The sequence below is a fragment of the Nicotiana tomentosiformis genome, chromosome 5 (assembly GCF_000390325.3).
Source record: "Nicotiana tomentosiformis chromosome 5, ASM39032v3, whole genome shotgun sequence".
Classification (NCBI taxonomy): Eukaryota; Viridiplantae; Streptophyta; class Magnoliopsida; order Solanales; family Solanaceae; genus Nicotiana; species Nicotiana tomentosiformis.
In genome coordinates this window covers 3562127-3581732 of record NC_090816.1, presented here as the reverse complement: position 1 = coordinate 3581732, position 19606 = coordinate 3562127, and the positions used below count along the sequence as shown (strand labels likewise).

The 19606-nt window shown below is 37.1% G+C and overlaps 3 protein-coding genes across 4 annotated transcripts; 2 read left to right on the top strand and 1 right to left on the bottom strand.

Annotated features, from left to right (window-relative positions):
* The first annotated feature begins 60 nt into the window (after nucleotides 1-60).
* On the top strand, nucleotides 61-6715 carry LOC104113160 (putative casein kinase II subunit beta-4). Of its 2 annotated transcripts, none has more exons than XM_009623267.4 (5): nucleotides 61-575; nucleotides 2027-2245; nucleotides 5376-5470; nucleotides 5621-5786; nucleotides 6130-6715. In XM_009623267.4, exons 1-5 carry the CDS (start codon nucleotides 359-361, stop codon nucleotides 6258-6260), a joined length of 828 nt encoding a protein of 275 aa, XP_009621562.1. In that variant the 5' UTR covers nucleotides 61-358; the 3' UTR covers nucleotides 6261-6715. The 2 variants fall into 2 exon arrangements, with proteins under 2 accessions (XP_009621562.1, XP_009621561.1); XM_009623266.4 differs by having other exon boundaries at nucleotides 5361-5470.
* A 48-nt stretch (nucleotides 6716-6763) lies between these two features.
* LOC104113161 (amino acid transporter AVT1I-like) lies at nucleotides 6764-10183 on the bottom strand. Its single transcript, XM_033660518.2, has 3 exons — nucleotides 9906-10183; nucleotides 8722-9329; nucleotides 6764-7781 (listed from the first exon to the last, which is right to left on the bottom strand). The coding sequence occupies exons 1-3, from the start codon at nucleotides 10021-10023 to the stop codon at nucleotides 7257-7259; spliced, it is 1251 nt and encodes a 416-aa protein (XP_033516409.1). The 5' UTR covers nucleotides 10024-10183; the 3' UTR covers nucleotides 6764-7256.
* A 7521-nt stretch (nucleotides 10184-17704) lies between these two features.
* LOC138891740 (uncharacterized) lies at nucleotides 17705-18648 on the top strand. Its single transcript, XM_070175491.1, has 3 exons — nucleotides 17705-17851; nucleotides 17932-18368; nucleotides 18462-18648. Exons 1-3 carry the CDS (start codon nucleotides 17705-17707, stop codon nucleotides 18646-18648), a joined length of 771 nt encoding a protein of 256 aa, XP_070031592.1.
* Nucleotides 18649-19606: the final 958 nt, after the last annotated feature.

Sequence of the window (19606 nt, the reverse complement as noted above, 5' to 3'; positions counted from 1 at the left end):
TAAAGAGGTAAATAATGGAGTATAATTAAATGTCAAAGGAAAATAATTAACTTTTAAGAAAAACAAGAACAAGGATGACAAAAGAAAAGATCTAACAATAACAAAACCAACTTCTCTGTGTCCTCTCACATTTCCCCCTTTCTCTATTGTAGCCGAAACCCTAATTATCTTCGTTTACCCGATTCTCTCTCTTTACACACACACACACACACACACACACACACACAGTTCCTTGCTCTTCTCTCAAAATCGAGGATTTCTCAGCTTCAAAATCTCTCCAATTTTCATTTTCAGGCTACTATATGCACATATAAATATAGTAGCAATAAATTGATATATACGTATAGTTGTAGAAGAAATGTATAGAGATCGAGGAGGAGGAGGACCGTTGGATCGGAAACGAATCAATGATGCGTTGGATAAGCACTTAGAGAAGTTATCACCGTCTACATCTAGGTCTTTGAAGGATAAAGCTGTTCCGTCTACCTCCGCCGCCGCCGGTGGTGGTGGTGGTGGTGGTGGTGGAAAATCGCATTTTGATCATCGCAACACCAGCAAAAACAAGTGCTCTGATGGTTAGTATCTTTTATTAATCATCTTCCATTTTAGAAAGTATTGGATTTTGCCTTTATTAGGGTAAAAATGTAGTCTTTAGTGGTTAATTAGAAGATCCACAAGCTGTTTTGCTTTAACATGTTTTAATTAATAGATACGTGATTGTGGAAGTAATTGCTGGATATGAACTTTTAAGGCTTTAGGTGTGATATTATAATACTATGGTTTTTAACCACATTCTCCGTCCCATTTTATGTGACAATATTTGAGGGGGCATGGGTTTAAGACATATAGAAGACTTTTGAAATTAGTCGTTAAGGCCATAGACATTTGAGTGGGTATAAATCATGTCACGAAAGGTAGAATTGGAAGTTTAAAGCTAAAGTCTCCGATAAGAGATAGGTGTTATTCTTTTCAGGACAAGCGAAAAAGGAGTCACATAAAATGGGACAAAAGTTTTTCTTTTTTAGTTGGGAATAATGGTTTCCAACTGTTTTTTGTCATGTTCAGAAGCTTGAAAGATATACTGTTGCCATTTTTGGTGTTTGCTGTAAATTGTTTTTTTAATCCATTTTCTTTTGTATTTATGGGGGAAATTAGTTTAACAACTGATCAACACACACTATATATGTTGAGGGGCGTCTTTGGCTCGTTTTTGTTGTTCTTGTACTAAAGTTGCTTTCATTTTCGTTTCTCTGTAATGATGCACCCGTTTGGAAGTAGTGGAAATATTCCTTTAATCCAAAAAGCAGCATGGAATGAATTCAGATATAGTTTTATCTAGTCACATAGCATGAACATTGAAAAAATTAGTGTGTTCCGAATATATATTTATTTTGCTTGTGGTTCTCTCTGGATGTTTCCAAACTGTATTTCAGATATTCCTAGATTCTCAGCACGGCGATAGAAAGATTATCCCTGTGGTTTCATATGTAATTTTTCTGGTTGTCACAGTCAATTCTTGCTAGGGGTTTGCAAAGTTGATTTTTTTTTAATTAAAAAAATCGTCTGTTGTGTGATGTGCAACCATAAGTGCAGGCTAGACTTTTGTGGTCTTTTTATTCTAGTACTGGTGAATACAACTTCTATGTCATGCCATTGTAATCTAGTATGGAATGAGTTTTGAGGTTAAGATTGAATATTCCTATGGTATATTGCCATAACTTATTAACAGTATTTGCCATTTTTTCTGAATTATTTATCTGTAACTCAGCCTTTTATGTTTTAATTTAAAAGAAAAACTTCAGCTGTTTAAGTAGAGTTGTTTGTCTTTTACTTATGGTTGGTTCTTGATGTTGAGTTGTGGAAAGCTTGTAGCAACATCTTTCTGAATAAAATAGCTGTTTATGTCTTCTCGAGGTGCGTTACCTTTTTGGGTATAGCTTGGCATACTATGCTGGCCTACCTAACTCACTATTTTCCTTGCATTTCAAATGACGCGAGTACATTCTCATGTTTATGTATTTTGTAGAGGAATCTGAAACGGACAGTGAAGAGTCTGATGTTAGTGGTTCTGATGGGGATGATACTTCATGGATTTCTTGGTTTTGTAACCTGCGTGGTAATGAGTTCTTCTGTGAAGTTGATGATGATTACATTCAAGATGATTTTAACCTCTGTGGATTGAGCAGTCAAGTTCCCTACTATGACTATGCGCTTGACCTCATCCTTGATGTTGAATCCTCCCATGGTATGTATTCTTTCTCTTGTTTAGATTACTTCATATTTTATGATGAATTTCTGAAGATTGATTTTGGACTTACTTTTCAGTTGAAGGATGCAATTTTCTTGTCTTCTGAAACTATAGGGTTCGCTGTTTTATTTCCTATGGACTATTTTGACAAATTGGTATCTTTAGTGAAGTAAACATGTGGAGAACTGGTCAACTTTACTTGATATATTTTAGGTTGTTTGGAATAACTTCTTATAAAGGCTGGGAGAAACTAGTGAAAGTTTCCTTATAAAAAAAAAGAAAAAAGAAAAAAGAAAAAAGAAACTACTGAAAGTTAATTTTGAGTCGCATTCTACCAGGTTATCCAACTGGTCTAGGCTTATCCATCTTATAATGACATGTATAAATGCCCATTTGTAGATATTTGGGTGAATTTTATTGTTAGGATCATCTTATATCCGTTTGTCCAATAGTAAGTTTTTGGAGGAATGTATCCTGTCATTGTCCGTGTTTGATGTGACATTCATGCCGAATAGCAGCAATTCTAAATGAAGCCATTGAATCATCTAATCGATAGATATAAATAACGGTGCCCCTATGGCTCATTCTGTCTTGTATTCTATTGGCCATCTCATTGAAAATTATAAAAATCAACCACCCATGCTTGCCCAGGAAGAAAAGATGGAAGGGGGGAATGTTCTGTTTACGTTGTTTAACTACCGGTAGAAGCAACAACAACCCAGTAGAATCCCACTAGTGGGGTCTGGGAGGGTAGAGTGTACGCAGACCTTACCCCTACCCCGAAGGGAAGTGCTGGTAGAAGCAGTTTCTTTAAAAACAAAAATCTCAAAATAATGACAAGGTTCATGGGGCTTGAAGCAAAAAACTTGAAGTTGAGCGCATGCTTCTTTGGAATGAAGCGCACAGTTCACGGCATTAAAAGAATACCAAACATATGCGGAATTTACTCAATTTAGTACTACAGTGATCAAACTGCAATTGAAATAACTATTTTCCGTATTCAGTGTACAATAAATATCGATATTAATCCAACTCCTCAAAATTGAGATTCAACAAACCCATCGCTTTTGGTTAGGATCACCTTGCACGTCTTTGTTTGAAGCGTTCACTTATATGAAATACATGACTTCACCCATAAAGTGATAACCCTTCGTGTCACATTGACGAAACGATGGTTTTTAATAACACGGGATAAAAAGAGCTCTTTCTTTTCAATCAAGGAATAGGGCACACCTTTATGAAGCACATGATTTCACCCATTAAGTGATAACCCTCGCTTCACATCACTTAATTGCTTTAAGAGACAAAATTATGGCTTTTGATGACATTGGGTAAAACGAGCTGCTTCTTTTCATTCAAGAAATCAATTTTTTCTGGTATTATGGTAGTTTTGCATTGAGATAACGTCATATACTTTTTTCGTGCCCCCCCCCCCCCCCCCCCGCCACACACACAACACACACACCAAAAAAAAATGGCTTTTTGCTGGTACAAAAATATGAAGAGGATCCCTCTTCTTTCTCGATTTAGTCTCTTCTGATAGGAAATTTTTATTTTTCTAAGCCAGTTTATATCTTATCGATTCCAATTCTTAATGACTCGCAACAACAACAATAACATACCCAGTGTGATCCCGCAAGTGGGATCTGGGGCGGGTAGAGTGTATGCGGACCTTACCCCTACCTTCTTAATGACTTGCACTAGAGAAAAAATACATACCATGGGAGGATTTATGTTTGTATCACCAATATATAATTTAAATCAAATTAATATCTTAAAATATGTGTCCAGTCAAATACCATTACATAAAACAAGAGGGTATAACTAAAACCACGAATTGATTATGATACCCCCCTTTTTTGTGTAATTCATATGATGCAATTGGAGCTATCAGCAGTAACAATCAATTTAGATATCCAAAACAAAATAGTGGTATTTGCTAGCAACAACTTGCTCCACCGAAAAATAACACGGGGCCCAACGTTGAGAAATACAATAACAATGGCTCTGATACCATGTGAACAAATGAGGGGAGGATTGCCAAGACCATGTAAGGAGATCACAACCCATTATGCATCTTTATGTAGATTCCTTTTTAGGAACTCTTGGAGTTCGATGCTATCAATATTTCTTTTTGTTCTTGAGAAATTTAAATAATCGAAGTGCTTTTCTTAATTATTAAATGTGAAGTGCTATTTTCTTTTGCAGTTCCTTCTTTTGTATAAAACATTACAAGTTATCCTTCTCTTTTCTTTGAGGGGGGTTGGGGTGGGTTATTGGAGTTTTGATCTGTTTCAATGAGCTCTTAACTAATTCTGATGCTTTGAAAATTTGGTATATGTGATGCTTTGAATAGTCTGTTGCATGATCTAACAAGTTCTCTGTTCCAAGTCTTGGATCTGTTTTAAGATAATAATGCCTGAGCTGAAACTATAAGTTGCTCCGACATGGCAGTTTAGGTGCCGCACCCGTGTCGACACGACACTAGTATGGGTGTGGGTATGGGATCCGTACCTGATCTGATCAAACAATTTTGGGTACTTTGACCACGACGGACGGAAATATTCGAGATGAGATACAATTTGATTCCCTAAATCAAAACCAAAACTAGGGCAAATTTGAAAAAAAGTATACCTTATCTAGGAAATTAATCATTTACTTATCTACAACTTGAGAATAAAAAAGAAATCCACACTTGACAAGCTATACGTAAGTATTCCACAAAATTTCTCATAATTTAGAAATATTTTTATATTTTTGAATTATTTTTAGCCGAATCCCCGCACCCGTATCCGTACTAGGATCCGTATCCCCGAATCTTAGAATTTACATCTTGAAGGATTCGACCTCTAGATCCGTACCCGTGTCCGAGCAACTCAAAATATCTCTGCTACCAGTACATCCTTGGAGTAATGGTGGCAAATCAGGCTATTTGATCATTTATTTATAGTTTATGTTTTCACGCTAGAAAAACAACCTACATGATAATCTAAGTAAACTTCTGTCTCTATGTAATGGCAACCAAGAATGTTGTCTGATATCCAAGATGCAGCAGTATCATCTTTCATATTAAGACAATTGCAGTTTGTCAAAATTTTCCTGCATTGAATAGGTGATATGTTCACAGAGGAGCAGAATGAATTAGTTGAATCGGCAGCAGAGATGTTATATGGTTTGATTCATGTTCGGTACATTTTGACTACCAAGGGAATGGCCGCAATGGTAATTTCTTATCACCATTCTCTTGTATACTTTCACATTTTCCTCCTCTTGATCTTCATTACTGTTTAACCTATCCTTGAAATGATGGTTCCTTATATCTGTGCCAAACCTTGAAATGATGGTTTCTTATATATGTGCCAAACCTTGAAGTTGGAGAAGTACAAAAACTACGACTTTGGAAGATGCCCGCGAGTTTATTGCAGTGGACAGCCTTGCCTTCCTGTTGGTCAATCAGATATTCCACGCTCAAGTACTGTAAAAATATACTGTCCCAAGTGTGAGGACATTTATTACCCCCGATCAAAGTACCAAGGCAGTATCCTTTTCTGCTACCACTTCTTGATATGCCCCCCCCCCCCTTCTCTCTCTCCCTCCACACACACACACACACATATACATTTATGTGTGTGTTTATTAGATGTATTATTAGTTTTTTTCATCCATATATTTCCTCTAATAGCAATTATGTTTTCTCAAAATCTCTAATGCAGTTCACGCTTATGTTTGGTTGAGCTGCATCCAATTTACATAAGGATTCTGTCCTTGTAAGTTGCATATAAATTTTGACATTAGGTCTGCTCATAAGTTGCATATTGGTCCTTGTTCGCTTGCCGTGAGTAGCCTATTTCTATCCTTATAGATTTCTTTAACTGCTAAAGATATTGATGGGGCTTACTTTGGGACAACATTTCCTCACCTCTTCTTGATGACTTATGGACACCTCAAGCCGCAAAAACCAACGCAAAATTACACTCCTAGGGTGTTTGGTTTCAAGATCCACAAGATTTGACAGTGAAGCCGTTGTGATGTTGTGAAGAGATCATATTTTCTGCCAGTAATGATTCTTACCTGGCTTTTGATGTACAATTCGTCATGGTAGAGGCAGTTGAAGCAGAGGAGCTCTTGATAATGATGAAAGATTGTTCTTCGTCAATGAAAGGCAGCTTGGGCCAATCTGTCAAGTGAAATTTGTTCCCAAAATATCGTCGTAAATTTACAAGAGCTTTTGTAAGCTTAATTCTTTATCAGTTTGAGAATTGATTTATGTTTCCCCATCAACCACTTTTCGTGGCTGTCCGTTGATCCTTTCATTTTGCTTCAGAACTTACCACTACCATTTTCCAACAGAGGTACTTATCAGGATTCTAGACTAGTGTACGTTGGGGTTTCGCCCTTCTTTGTAGGACAATTTCCAGTTGTAATGATGTGATTGTATTGAAATCTTGAGGCAGGCGCCCTTCTTTATGTTTGCATTTTCTTTTTCTGAATTAACGTATATTTGAAATATAACAACTCTGGCTTGTATGCAAACGAATGGATTAGGTGCCAAACGTGTTTAGGGAACAAAAATTGAAGGCCAAATACCCATTAATAAATTAACCAAAATCCAATTCAAATTAACCAAATATAGAGAAGATGAAAGAAAATGAAGCTAATCTAATAAGAGATTAGAGAAGAACAAGCTAAGATAACAAAATGAACACAAAAAGAGGGATGTGTGATGGAAGAGAAAAATGAGGAAGAAGACAAGTAAGATGGTGTTAGAGAAAAAGGAGATGGTGGTAATTTTGTTTAGCTATGTCAGCGTAACACAGACTATTCACGTGCTCAAATACAAGTAAGAATCACTTTTTTTACAATGTCAGCGTTCCTGTTTAATAGACACATATGAAATAAGGTTGAGTGTACAATAAGTATTTACATTAGTTGAGATGTCAAACTGAAAATTGGTGCCTAAGTTAAGTAGCTGTCTACGTATTTGGCCAAAAGTAAAAAATTTTGTACATCATTTTTGCTGGACATGGCTTATGATGTTTTTCAACGAAACATAAGTTCCATATATGGCAACAAAAGAACCTAAAACTATAATCACCCCAATAAATATGACTTCTATCCCAACACTTCTTGAGAAAGGCTTCCTGATTTTGAGATAGCAGATACATGGAAACAATATTGACAGACTAATGCCCGTAAATGCGCCTATAAATGTCATGACATATTCGAAAAATGGAACGACTAATGCAACAACGACTGTGCTGATGACCAAAACTGTTCTGATGAAGTAGCTCATAGGTTTATTCTTGCGACAAGGAAATGTATCTTCAATGGCCGTTACAATAGGTGAGACAATAAGAGCGTACTTGGTTATTGGATTAATTATCGCCGTGTATATTGCAATCTTCGAACTAACTTTTCCAGTGGGGAGATTTAAGGTTACTTGCGACAATAAATTTTGTCCGTACATTAAGTACCCAATTATTGCCATTGATCCATAAGTGATGGTGCTTAGTATGAAACACAAGAGTAGAACCTGTTGACAAAAAAAAGAAAAGTAGATTAGGGCAAGCTGCTAAATAAAGCTAGATGAATTATCTCTACGTGTAGTACATAAGAAAATATAGTAAATATAGTAATTAAGGGTTTAAACTTTAAAGTTTCCTTTTTTCAGTTTCATTATGGACCTTTATAAGTTGAAAATTTTCCAAAATATCTGGTATAAACAGAGGTAAAATTGTTGGACAGTTATGAAAGTTCATGTTGGAACTAAAAATAGCAAATTTGACCTTAAAAACTTTTCCTATAATCTTAAAACTCCAAGAAATTTTTGTCCTATTTATAATTTATAATTCTTATCACATAATAATCGATGTAATCGAAATTTTAAGGTATAAGACACCATTAATAAGGTTTTCGGCACAGTTTGTGGCTGGCTATAGTTCATAAAATCAACTTAATAAGTAAAAGTTTTAGTGAAATATTTAAACTAGTTGCATTTGTTTAATGGGTGGATCTGTCTCTGCCCTCTTTTTAAGTAAAAAAAATTGCTTAATTGAAGGAATCCTCTCTAGTCAAAATATTAAAAGAAGTTTTAAACATTTTGAAGCAAACGCATTGCAAACTCAACTTATTTTAAGTTTTTGCTAAAAATGTTTGTTCTTCACTACTTTTGCAAGAAAGAGTTAAACTCAAAATTTTAAATCTTAAAAAAGGAAAATACTAAGTGTGGAAACAGATTAAACAATCTTTTTAAAAAGTGAATGATACTTTTTCTATTCCATTTTATACACCAATCTTTCTTCTTCCCTTTTTTTTAAAAGACAGATGTCACCTTTCTATATTAAAAAGTGATCTTTAACATGAAACTTTATATTTTAACTTTAATGGCATAATCTTATAACCTTAGAAATGTGATAGCATGTTTATGTCTTTAATATTTTACTTTGAAAATTACATGTTATCAAAAAAATTACCTTGAGAAATTGACTCTTGTCCTTCATGGAATTGCAAAGTGTAGGAAAAACTGCATGACCACAATAACAAAAGGTGAACATACTTATTGCAGTTGCCAATCCACTCCATTTCCAAAGTATACCTTTCTCTTGAAAACCAACACCATCTACTGCACCAATCCAAAAAACTACACAAACTAAAAGAATAAAGGCCAAAACTCCTCCAAGAGAAACATAAGCCAATAACCCTAAGCTTCTTAGCCATGTTGTTGGCAATATTATAAGAGCAGCTAACATGACAAATGTTTCTTTTCCTCCAATTTTAAGGTCACCAATATGAATATTTGCATTTGGGAATAGCTTTTGCAAATTGTCACCTTCTAATATGAGAAACTCAATTGCAACTAAGTATAGTTCAAGATACATAAAAGTTGATATTATTATTCTTCCTTTTTTTCCAAAAGCAAATTGACCAATGTCAGCATAAGTATTTATTGCTTGAGAGGCACTCATGCATTTTTGTAAAAGTAATCCAGTATAGCAACATAGAATTGCTACCAAGAAAAGTATTATCAAACTTAACCATCCTCCTTCTGAAAGTGCATAGGGTACCGATAGTATTCCAACACCTATATAAAGAAAGAATATATGAAAAAGAAGAGTATAAGTCTGATGCACTGACGATGGTGTCAAAATACAACATGGCTAAGCTCCCGCTATGCACGAGGTTCGGGGAAGGGTCAGACCACAAGAGAGTCTATTATACGCAGCCTTACCTTGCATTTCTGCAAGATGCTGTTTTCACGGCTTGAACCCGTGACTTCCTGGTCAAATGGCAACAACTTTACTAGTAACGCCAAGGCTCCCCTTCAAAAATTGTAATGCAATTAGGTCAATTACAAGCTAATTAGAAGAAAACATATTTAATAAATATTAGTTGATAATATGATAAAAGTGATATTTATTATTATTAAATTGATGGTGTAAAAACTATTTACTTGTTATTAACATGCAATATATACACATATATAGTTAACTTAAATCCAGAGAGAAATAATGTAGACGTTAATGATATATTTTGAGCCAATAGTAAATCAAGAAAGCAAAAATAAAAATAAAAAATCATAGTAAGCGAAATTCCAAATATAATAACAAGAAATTAAGTGATTATTACTTCTTTCTTCTGAAAAATAATGAGCATTAACCTGATAGCGCATTAACACCATTCAAGCATGTCCTAAAGAAAGAGGTTCCTTTGCTAGGCTCCTCAGATTGTGGGATCTGATTTTGACTCTCAATTCTCTCCACATTATGGGATTCCATATTCTCTAACTGCCCAAAGTGTTTGTACACTGAGTTTTTGTAGATTAATAGAGAAAGAAAGATATATTTTGCACACTGTGTTTTTGTAGATTAATGGAGAAAGAAAGATATATACTTTAAATGTTAAAAAGTTACTTTTCACATGCAAAGAGGATCTTGCAAAAATATATTGGAGGAGATATGGTCAGTTACATTAGAAGCATTCAAATATATACCAAAAAAGAGAGGAGGAAACGTTCAATTTTGACTAAGTTTTACATTGTGGGTTTTTGCCCTTCTTTGTAAGAAAATTGCCAACTGTAATTATGTGATAGTATTAAAATCGTTTTCAATTAACTAATGATGTATGCCGATACATAAATCTACGAGGCAGACAACCCTTCTTCATGTTTCTATTATCTTGTTCGAATTATGTTTTATTCGAAATATAACAAGGGGTGTTCATCGGTTGGATTAATAATTCTTTTAAGATATTTTGGTTCGATATTTTAGTATTCGATTTCTAAAAGTGTTATAAAACTACCGTATTTAAATTAATTTAATTTAGTATGACTCGATTTTTCTCCTTTCGATTTTAATATATTCTGTTTGGTAACTTTGGTTAGATCGTCTAGGATAGAGAATTGTAACTTTCAGTTTTTTGTTGTTAAAAGGTAAAAAAGAAAAGTTCTAGAGACGTCCGCTAGTCCGAGCTTCGAAATGGAAAGGTTATCCAAGCTAAAGATGTTTGCATTTTCTTTTTTGAATTATGTTATATTTGAAATATAACAACTCTTGCTTGTATGCAGACGAGTGGATTAGGTGCAAACAATTTTTAGGGGACAAAAAATAAAAGCCAAGTACCCATTAATAGATTAACCAAAACCCAATCCAAATACCAAATCTAGACAAGCAGATGAAAGAAATTTAAGCTAATTTGGTAAGAGGAGTAAGATGGTGTTAGAGAGAAAGGAGATGCTGGTAAGTTTGTTTAGCCATGTCAGCATAACATAGACTATTCACGCGCTCCAATACAAGTAAGAATCACTTTAAGTACCCCATTGTTGCCATTAATTCAAAAGTGATGGTGCTTTGTATAAAGCACACGAGTAGAACCTGTTGAAAAGAAAAAGAAACGGGGATTGGGGCAAGCTGTTAATTAAAGATAGAATGAATTATCTTTATGTGTAGTGAGACATGAGCGGCTAACAGAACTTGTAGCCTAAATAAACCTTAATAAGAGGTCTTAAATAAATTTAATAAAATTAACTTTTGTGTGCACCGCACGTGCATCACACGTGCATCTCGTGCGGCACTCGTGCATCCCGTGTTAATAAATAAATAAATACTTTTTAAACATCAAATATATTTGTTAAAATACATGTATGAAGTATAAAGCAAAACTAAGAGGAAAAAACTACAAGTTTCAAAATAATTATATATATATATATATATATATATATATATATATATATATATATATATATATATATACATACACTTCCATAAAAAATAAAATAGACAGAGTAATATATGTTATCCAGAAATTATCTTGGGAAATTGTCTATTGGTGGAATGACAAAATGTTAGGAAAAACTGCATGAGAGCTATTTCTTTTCAAAAACCTTATTTTTAACCATAAGCACGTAGTTAAGTGTGTTGGTACCAAGTGAAGCATGTTTGACTCTTCGAGCCTGACTCAATTAGGTCTTTTTATTCATTATTACTACTATTCTTACCTAAACACCAAAAACGGACTTAATTACCTTTGGAAAGAACCGTGGCATTAAGAAATCTAAATGCTTATTGTTCACTAAAATATAAAAAGAAGCTACAAAATTAAAAAAAAATACTACATTAAACATAGACTAATAAAAAAACAGAATAAAGAAGCTAAAAGCAAACTACTGAAAGCATAATGAATATACATAATGAGAGAGGAAAAGAGAGAACAAAGAGAATATATATACAGAATAAAGAGAAAGAAGAAAATATTATCAGTTATTACAAACCAGATGTCTAAAAGTCATCCAAATAGAAAATAACTCCCCCTCCCCCCCCCCCCGAGCCAGGTCTGGCTCCTCAGACTGGCCAGCTGGTGCCACTGGAGCTGATGGTGGTGCTGGATCTGCTGGTACTGGTGGGTCTGACCCTATGAGCATATCAAATGAAAGACCACTGGCTGCTGCTATCTTGATCACCTATCTCCTCAGCTTGTCAACTGATTTCCTGGATGCCTGGGATTTCTTCGTTTTCTTTACCTGCTTCCCCAGTTCCTCAATCATTGCTCCATGTGCTACCAAGGTGTCCATGATGGTGGTCTAGTTCTCCAAGATCTTCTTCAATGTATCCTCCACTATCGGAGGAATCTGGGGTGCCAGAGTGGATGACTGTGCTACAACAGCACTGGATATGTCAGGCAGCTTTGCAGTGGCTGTCTGCATCCAGGTATTGAGGCTCGCCAGTGTTTGGGAGACTCGCAATGCAGATAGTGGATGAGCGGGCATGGGCACCGGCTTCAAAGCCGATGTGGAAGGCACTGATGCTGAAGGGCCTGAAGAAGGAGGTGGAGGCATAGCTGCTGCACCATTAGAAGGCTCTGCTGAAGTAGATGGCATATTAACTGTCTTAGCAGCTACCCCGACGGGCTCATCAGACTGGCCTGCAGTAGTAGAGAGCTGACCCTTTTTCTTTGGGTTTTCACCACCCATCAAAGAATACCATTAGAAGGCCTTCTTCGCCCGTACCTTGGTACCAAAATCCCTCGGTTCCACCCCCGCATCTGTAAGGTACTCAGTGATAGTGTTGGGATATAGGTAGGAGGTGTCACCTTGCCTGGCGACCACAGACATATTGGCAGATATCACGACACCCACATTGATTGGGTACCCGGCTATGATAGAAGCAACTAGCACTGCCCGCTGAATTGGAAGATTTGTTTCATTTTGGCACGGGTCTAGTCTGCTACACACGAATGTTTGCCATCTTTTTTCATCAAAATTTAGGGTGTTCCGCTGAATGGGAACCCCTGCTGTGATCCATGCTGGAGGCGGCCCTGGATCTGCAAGAATCTCAGCTAGCCATGGTCGAACTGCACCTCTCAGTGCTAATTTTTCCAAGTATTGCACAGGCTCCACATCCTCAAACCTTAAATACGTGTTCAGGGTGCTCTGATCGAATCTCACCTTCAGATTTCTCACTTTTGTTACCTTGGTCCCTTTCTTTGTTTGCACCACATTGGCATAAAATTCCCGGACCAGGTATTCCTTGGCATCTACCACACTTTTGGTGAACCACATCCACCCCTTCCGCTCCCCGAACCGTCTCAACACTGCCGGATTGTATTTGTCAAGGTCTTTAATCATGAACTGATGCTCAAGAGTGAGCGATCTCACTGGCCACCACTATCAGAAGCTTATGAAAGTAGCCAGACTAATAAACCTATCTTCCCAAATCTCTTTCTTCTTCGACCTCTCAAGGCCGGCAACTCTGATATCACCCCCTCGGCCATCATCTGGAATATCATCAACATCCACTATAGTAGCAGCTGCATCGGGGGCATGTATGGATGAGGGCTCTGAAGCCTGACTGTCACCTTCCGAACCCTCGGAAGTGCTCTCATAGGAGGAAGGCTAGTCTCTAAGTTGGTATTTGCCCAATGGCCATTGTGGCTGTGATTGAACAACGGGCTGCTCTTGCAATGAATCACCTTCTGACGCTTCCCGAGATGGGACATATGAACTATACTCGGATGGCTTGGGCTGTCGTCCTCGGCCTGCTATGGCTTTCTTACTAATTACCCTTTGCAGGGCGAGGGGTAAATTGCTTTTGCCTCTGCCTCTGGAAGGTTCACCCCTCCCTTTTGATGTATCACCACGACCTCGTGATCTAATCATTTTCTGTAATAAACAGTAGCAGGAGTCAGTTTTAATTCAAATGCAGATAAACAGACATTCACAGAACAAAACATATTTGCAGGGTGAGGAAGTGCGGTCCATACAATTGCAAGTGCGGTCGCAGCCTGGGTTGTGTGGACCACACAATTTGGACTTGAGGCCGCAGAGATGAAACTGCGGTCCGTACAATTTTGAGTGCGACCGCACATCTGAAGTGTGGTCCGTACAATTGTCAGTGCGGCCGCACTATGAGTACCTCAAAATGGAAACTCTCTGAAGACTGAGATTGGCCTGATCTGTGGCCGCACATACTTTTCTACGGCTGCAATGAGATTATTGCGATCCACACAATTGCAAGTGTGGTCCGCACATTATTGCCTTACCAACTACCCTAGTCAACACTTCTGCGGACTGCACAATTTCTTGTGCGGTCGCAGATTTCAAAATTAGGTTGGGCAAATTCCTTAAGGGGTCGTTTGGTATGAGGTATAAGAAGGTATAATGCTGGTATAAAAATTTAATACCACCTTAATACTTTGTTTGGTTAGCAAACCTGGCATAAGTTATTCCGGGATTACAATTAGTAATAGGATAACTTATACCTAGTAGAGGGTGGGGTAATTAGTGCGGGGATAACTTATACATTCTTCTTAGAAATTATGCAATTGTCATTTTTAATACAACATACTAAACAATGGATAAAAAATAATACCAGGATAACTAATCCCAACATAACTAATTCCAGCATAACTTATCCCGGCATAAGCCATATTCAAACCAAACGACCCCTAAGGGTTTTGATTTATGCACAAATTGGACATGGTAATAGAAATTAAACATAATAATCAGGATACCCATTCTCCAAATAGCAATTATGAGTTGACCCACACAATTTAAACCCCACATGGATAGAAAATTGACTTCTAATGAAACCCAAAACCCAAAACCATTGAGAAATAGAGCTCCGGCGACAGGCGATTTGCGACGACTTACGCACGAAGCTCTCGCGAGCCATTAATGGCTTTTCCAGCCACTGGCCAGTCTCCGCCTAAGACTGGTCAGTCATCCCTACAATCCCCTCAACCCCAAACAACAACTACTAACCCTAATCCAATCCAGAACTACGTGAAATTATTACAACCAGCGATAATAAATGCCCCCATGCAGTCGCAACCCATCGTAACCCTAAAACCAAATGAGTATCTTCATGGGGAGCCAGTTGTGAGATGGAAGAAACAGGAGGTTCGTCAATCTATTGCTCAACAAGGATTGCACTTTGCAGTACTGGGAAAATTCTCGTATGGTAAGCTTGTTATTCAAGAGCTACATAAAGCCATCCCTATACAATGAGAATTAAAAGGACAGTGTTCAGTTGGTTTAATAGAGGACATTCATGTATTGATTAAGCTTTCATTGATAGAGGATTATATATACTTGCTCTCAAAGCCAGCTTTTTACTTGAAGATACAAGGTGATATGTGGCAGATGAGGTGTACCAAATGAAATCCATGGTGGAAACCTGATGAAGAGATGCCTGTAGCTATAGCCTGGATTTCGTTTCAAAATTTACCTCCAAACTTCTTTGGTAAGGAGTTTGTGTTCTCATTGGCAAGAGCAGTAGGCAGGCCATTACATGTGGATTTAGCTACTCAGAATGGTACTTGACCAAGTTGTGGCAAGGTGAAGGTGGAGGTGAACTTGCTTTCAAATTTTGCACAAAGAATTAAGATAGTAGAGGAGAAGGATGAGACTGGGCCAGAAGAATTCAAGTGGATCAAGATTAGGTATGACTATATGCCTAAATATTACAAAAGTTGTAAGACGCAAGGCCATAACGAAGCTGAGTGTTGGGTCATTAATCTTGAGCTTAGAAAATTTGAAGAACAAGGCAAAGACAAAGTGAAGGAGAATGATTTTGTTGGTACTACAACTGCTTCAACTAAGGTACTTTCCAGTGGTAAAGTATTGGGTAAACTAATGGCAATTCATGTTAGGCAGGAGTGGATGCAAGCAAGGAGGAATAAATATCAACGTGATACAAGAGGATATATTATTGATAACACAAAAGAAAAAGAGATTGACAATGGAAAGGGGAAGAACAAAGTTGAGGCAGTAGTAACAAATAACAAATTTGATGCACTGGAAGTCGAGGAAATTGATCAACCAACGCTGAGGATAACTGATGGCAAGGGTGATAAAAATAGCAATGCACAACAGAAGAAGCAACAAGAAGTTGAAGCACATAAGGTTCAGGAGAATGAGCAGGTGAAGAATAAGGGAAATCAGAAGGCTATCTCTAATGTTTCTGGGAATCCATTAGCGGCTAAGGTAGGAATTACTAATACTAGTAATACAAGGATTAGGGTTGAGGAACAAAATTTAGTACAAAAGAATAAAAAAGTTTCAATTGTGGAACAAGGTGAAATTAAAGAGCAAAAATGTGTGTCAAATACAGATAAGAATGTGAATCCTACACCTACTGGGATTGCCATACCAATGGGGAGTGGGATTCAAAGTGAGGCAAAAGACAATGTTCCTAATCCTACTGATCCCGGGATTGAAGAGACTAATATGAGAGAGTCTACATTGGAGTGGGTACATAGACGTTTTGGGTCTAACAAAGAAGAAATTAGACAGCTTAATGTTACTTTGAACCATTCCTGTCAAGAATTCCATCTCAAACGTATGAAGAATCGGGACAACATGAGGATAATAATGAGGTTAATTCAGGGAAATCTCTATGGAGTGAAGAAGTTGATAATATGTAGGTTCAAATAGACACAACAATTACTACAGGAGGCAAAGGAAAGAAGACCAACAAGCAGGAACAAACACTAAACAACATAGAACCAACGGCTACAGTAAACCCTAGAATTCAAAACACTAGGGTTGACGATAGTTTGAGCTCTAAATTGCAGTAATCAATTCCACCAGCTGGAGGTGATAGATGATCATTAGTTGAAGCTAGAACTCATGAAGGAGCAGCTGTTGTAATAGTATCCAAGAATCAGGCCAATGTAACAGTAAACCCTAGCAATGCTAGAGAGTTTGTGGGCACTGTTGATGGTGTTCCGGTGTATCTTTTGGGGAATGATCAAGTTGGGGATGCTAGTGTGAAGGTCTTGGAGGATAGAGTGGGGTCAAATCACCAAACATTAGACAGGAAGGGTAGTGATCTCAATGGAATAGTAATTCCTAAGAATTCTGCTATAGTGAATCCTAATTTAGGTTATGTATATGAACTTTAATTTAAAGTGATGCAGGAGAATATGGTGCTAAGGGAGAAGAATTCAGATATGTTAAAGGAGGCAACAATGAGGGCACATGATGAAATTGAGAATGCTTTAGTACCCAGGGATCTAGGTGCAATTGAGTCAATGCATATGTCCTGTGTTTCAGCCACTGATCAGATTATGCAGTTGCAGCTCAATTTGCCCTCGAAGTCACCATTGCAGACACTACATGATAAAGTTACACACAATGTGGAACCTGTTGATAAATCTTTCATGGAACAGCAACAACTGGAGGAGGAAGAGGATGATGAATCAACTGCTGGCAATTTTAGACAAGTCGTAAGGGAGGCTGATCTATCACCTAGAACCAGTGGAACGAGAGAAGAAGGCTAAGAAGCAGACACAGAATAAGGAACCTGTTCAACCTACAAGAATCTTGCCCAGGAGGGCAGCCTCACAAACTAAATGATGATGAAGACACTTATTTGGAAAATCAGGTCTGTGAATACTGATCAGGCCTTTCCTTGGGTGATCAACATGCATAGGGAGCATAATTTTTGTGTCATTGCATTAATGGAACCATTCCAGAAGGCAGGTCACATACAAAGGTATATGAGGAGATTGAATATTGAGACTGCTTATTCAAATTTGAATAGGAAGATATGGCTATTTTTTGATGTTGTGGTAGAATGGCAGTTAGTGACAGAAACTGAACAACAGGTAACTGTAAAAGTGTTTCATCTTGATCATTGCAACATATTATGATGACATTTGTATATTCAAAATGCTCTGCATTAAAGAGACTAGAACTATGGGATAACCTATACTACATGGCAAGTGATATAGAGCTACCTTGGCTAGTAGGAGGGGACTTTAATGTGGTGTTACATAAAGATGAAAAGATAGGTGGATTGCCAGTGCACCCTCTGGAATATGAGGATTTTGCATTTTGTGTAAATTCTTGTGGACTATTTGATCAAGTCTACAAAGGCAGTCCATTTACATGGTGGAATGGGAGGCTTAATGCTGAGTGTATATTCAAAAGTCTGGATAGGATATTTGTCAATTTGCCATTTCAGAACATGATGCCAATAATTGAAGTGGAACACTTAATCAGAACTAGATCAGATCATATACCATTACTCATGACATGTGGTGAGCAGGCTACAAACTTTGTCAAGCTATTCAGATTCTTAAATTTCTTGACAAAACATGCTACATTTATGGATGTGGTGAGGTAGAATTGGAATGCTGATTTTATTGGAGACTCTTTCCTAATGTTCAAGCACAAACTCAAGAAGGTGAATGTAGCATTATCTTAATGGAGTAGGGATACATTTAGAGACATCTTCAAACAGTTAGCAATACTGGAGGATATTGTTAAGGTGAAGGAGATGTTGTTTGAGGAGAAGCCTACAATTGAGAATATGATTGTTCTTCAGAAAGCTCAAGCAGAATTGAAGAAGTACCTGAGTATAGATGAGCAATATTGGAAGCAAAAAGCTGAAATGACATAGTTTGCTGAGGGTGATAGGAACACTAGTTTCTTTCATAACCATGTTAATGGCAAGAGAAATAAGTTACAATTGAAAAGGATTCATAATGGAGATGGGGCATGGCTTGAAGATCAAGAGCAGATGGCTAATGCTGTAGTTAAATTCTATCAAAGACAATTCACAAAGAAGGGAGATCCTACAGATTTTTCTATGTTGGACAATGTCCCAGCTATGGTGACCATGGAGCAGAACTTGGAACTATGCAGGTTTCCAACTTTAGAAGAGGTCAAGGCTGCAGTATTTTAAGTGGTAATAGTGCCAGCGATCCTGATGGATTCACTGGGCTCTTTTATCAATCATGCTAGGAGGTGATATGCTATGATGTTCACAATATGGTGCTTCATTTTTATGGAGGTGCCAAAGTCCATTACTCATACTAATTTGGTATTGCTGCCAAAGAAGCTAAGGGTACAAACATTCTCAGATTTAAGACCTATAAGTCTGAGTAATTTCATCAACAAAGTGATGTCTAGAGTTCTTCATGACAGATTGGAAAAGTTCTTGCCTAGCTACATTTCTCCTAACCAATCTAGATTTGTGAAAGGAAGGAGTATCTTTGAAAACATCCTACTTACATAGAAAATTGTCACTGGCATAAGGATGAGAGTCAAACCTGCTAATGTGGTGATTAAACTTGACATGGCAAAGGCATATGATCGGGTGTCATGGAAGTATTTGATGCATGTACTAAGAAGAATGAGGTTTGCTGAACACTTTATCACTATGGTTTGGAACCTACTCTCTAATAATTGGTATTCAGTGTTGGTTAATGGACAATCATCAGGTTTTTTCAAGTCTACAAGAGGAGTGAAGCAAGGAGATTCACTATCTCCTGCCTTGTTCATTTTATCAGCTGAAGTTCTATCTAGATCTTTGAACAAACTGTTTAAAGATAAGTCATTTGTTAGATTTGGCATGC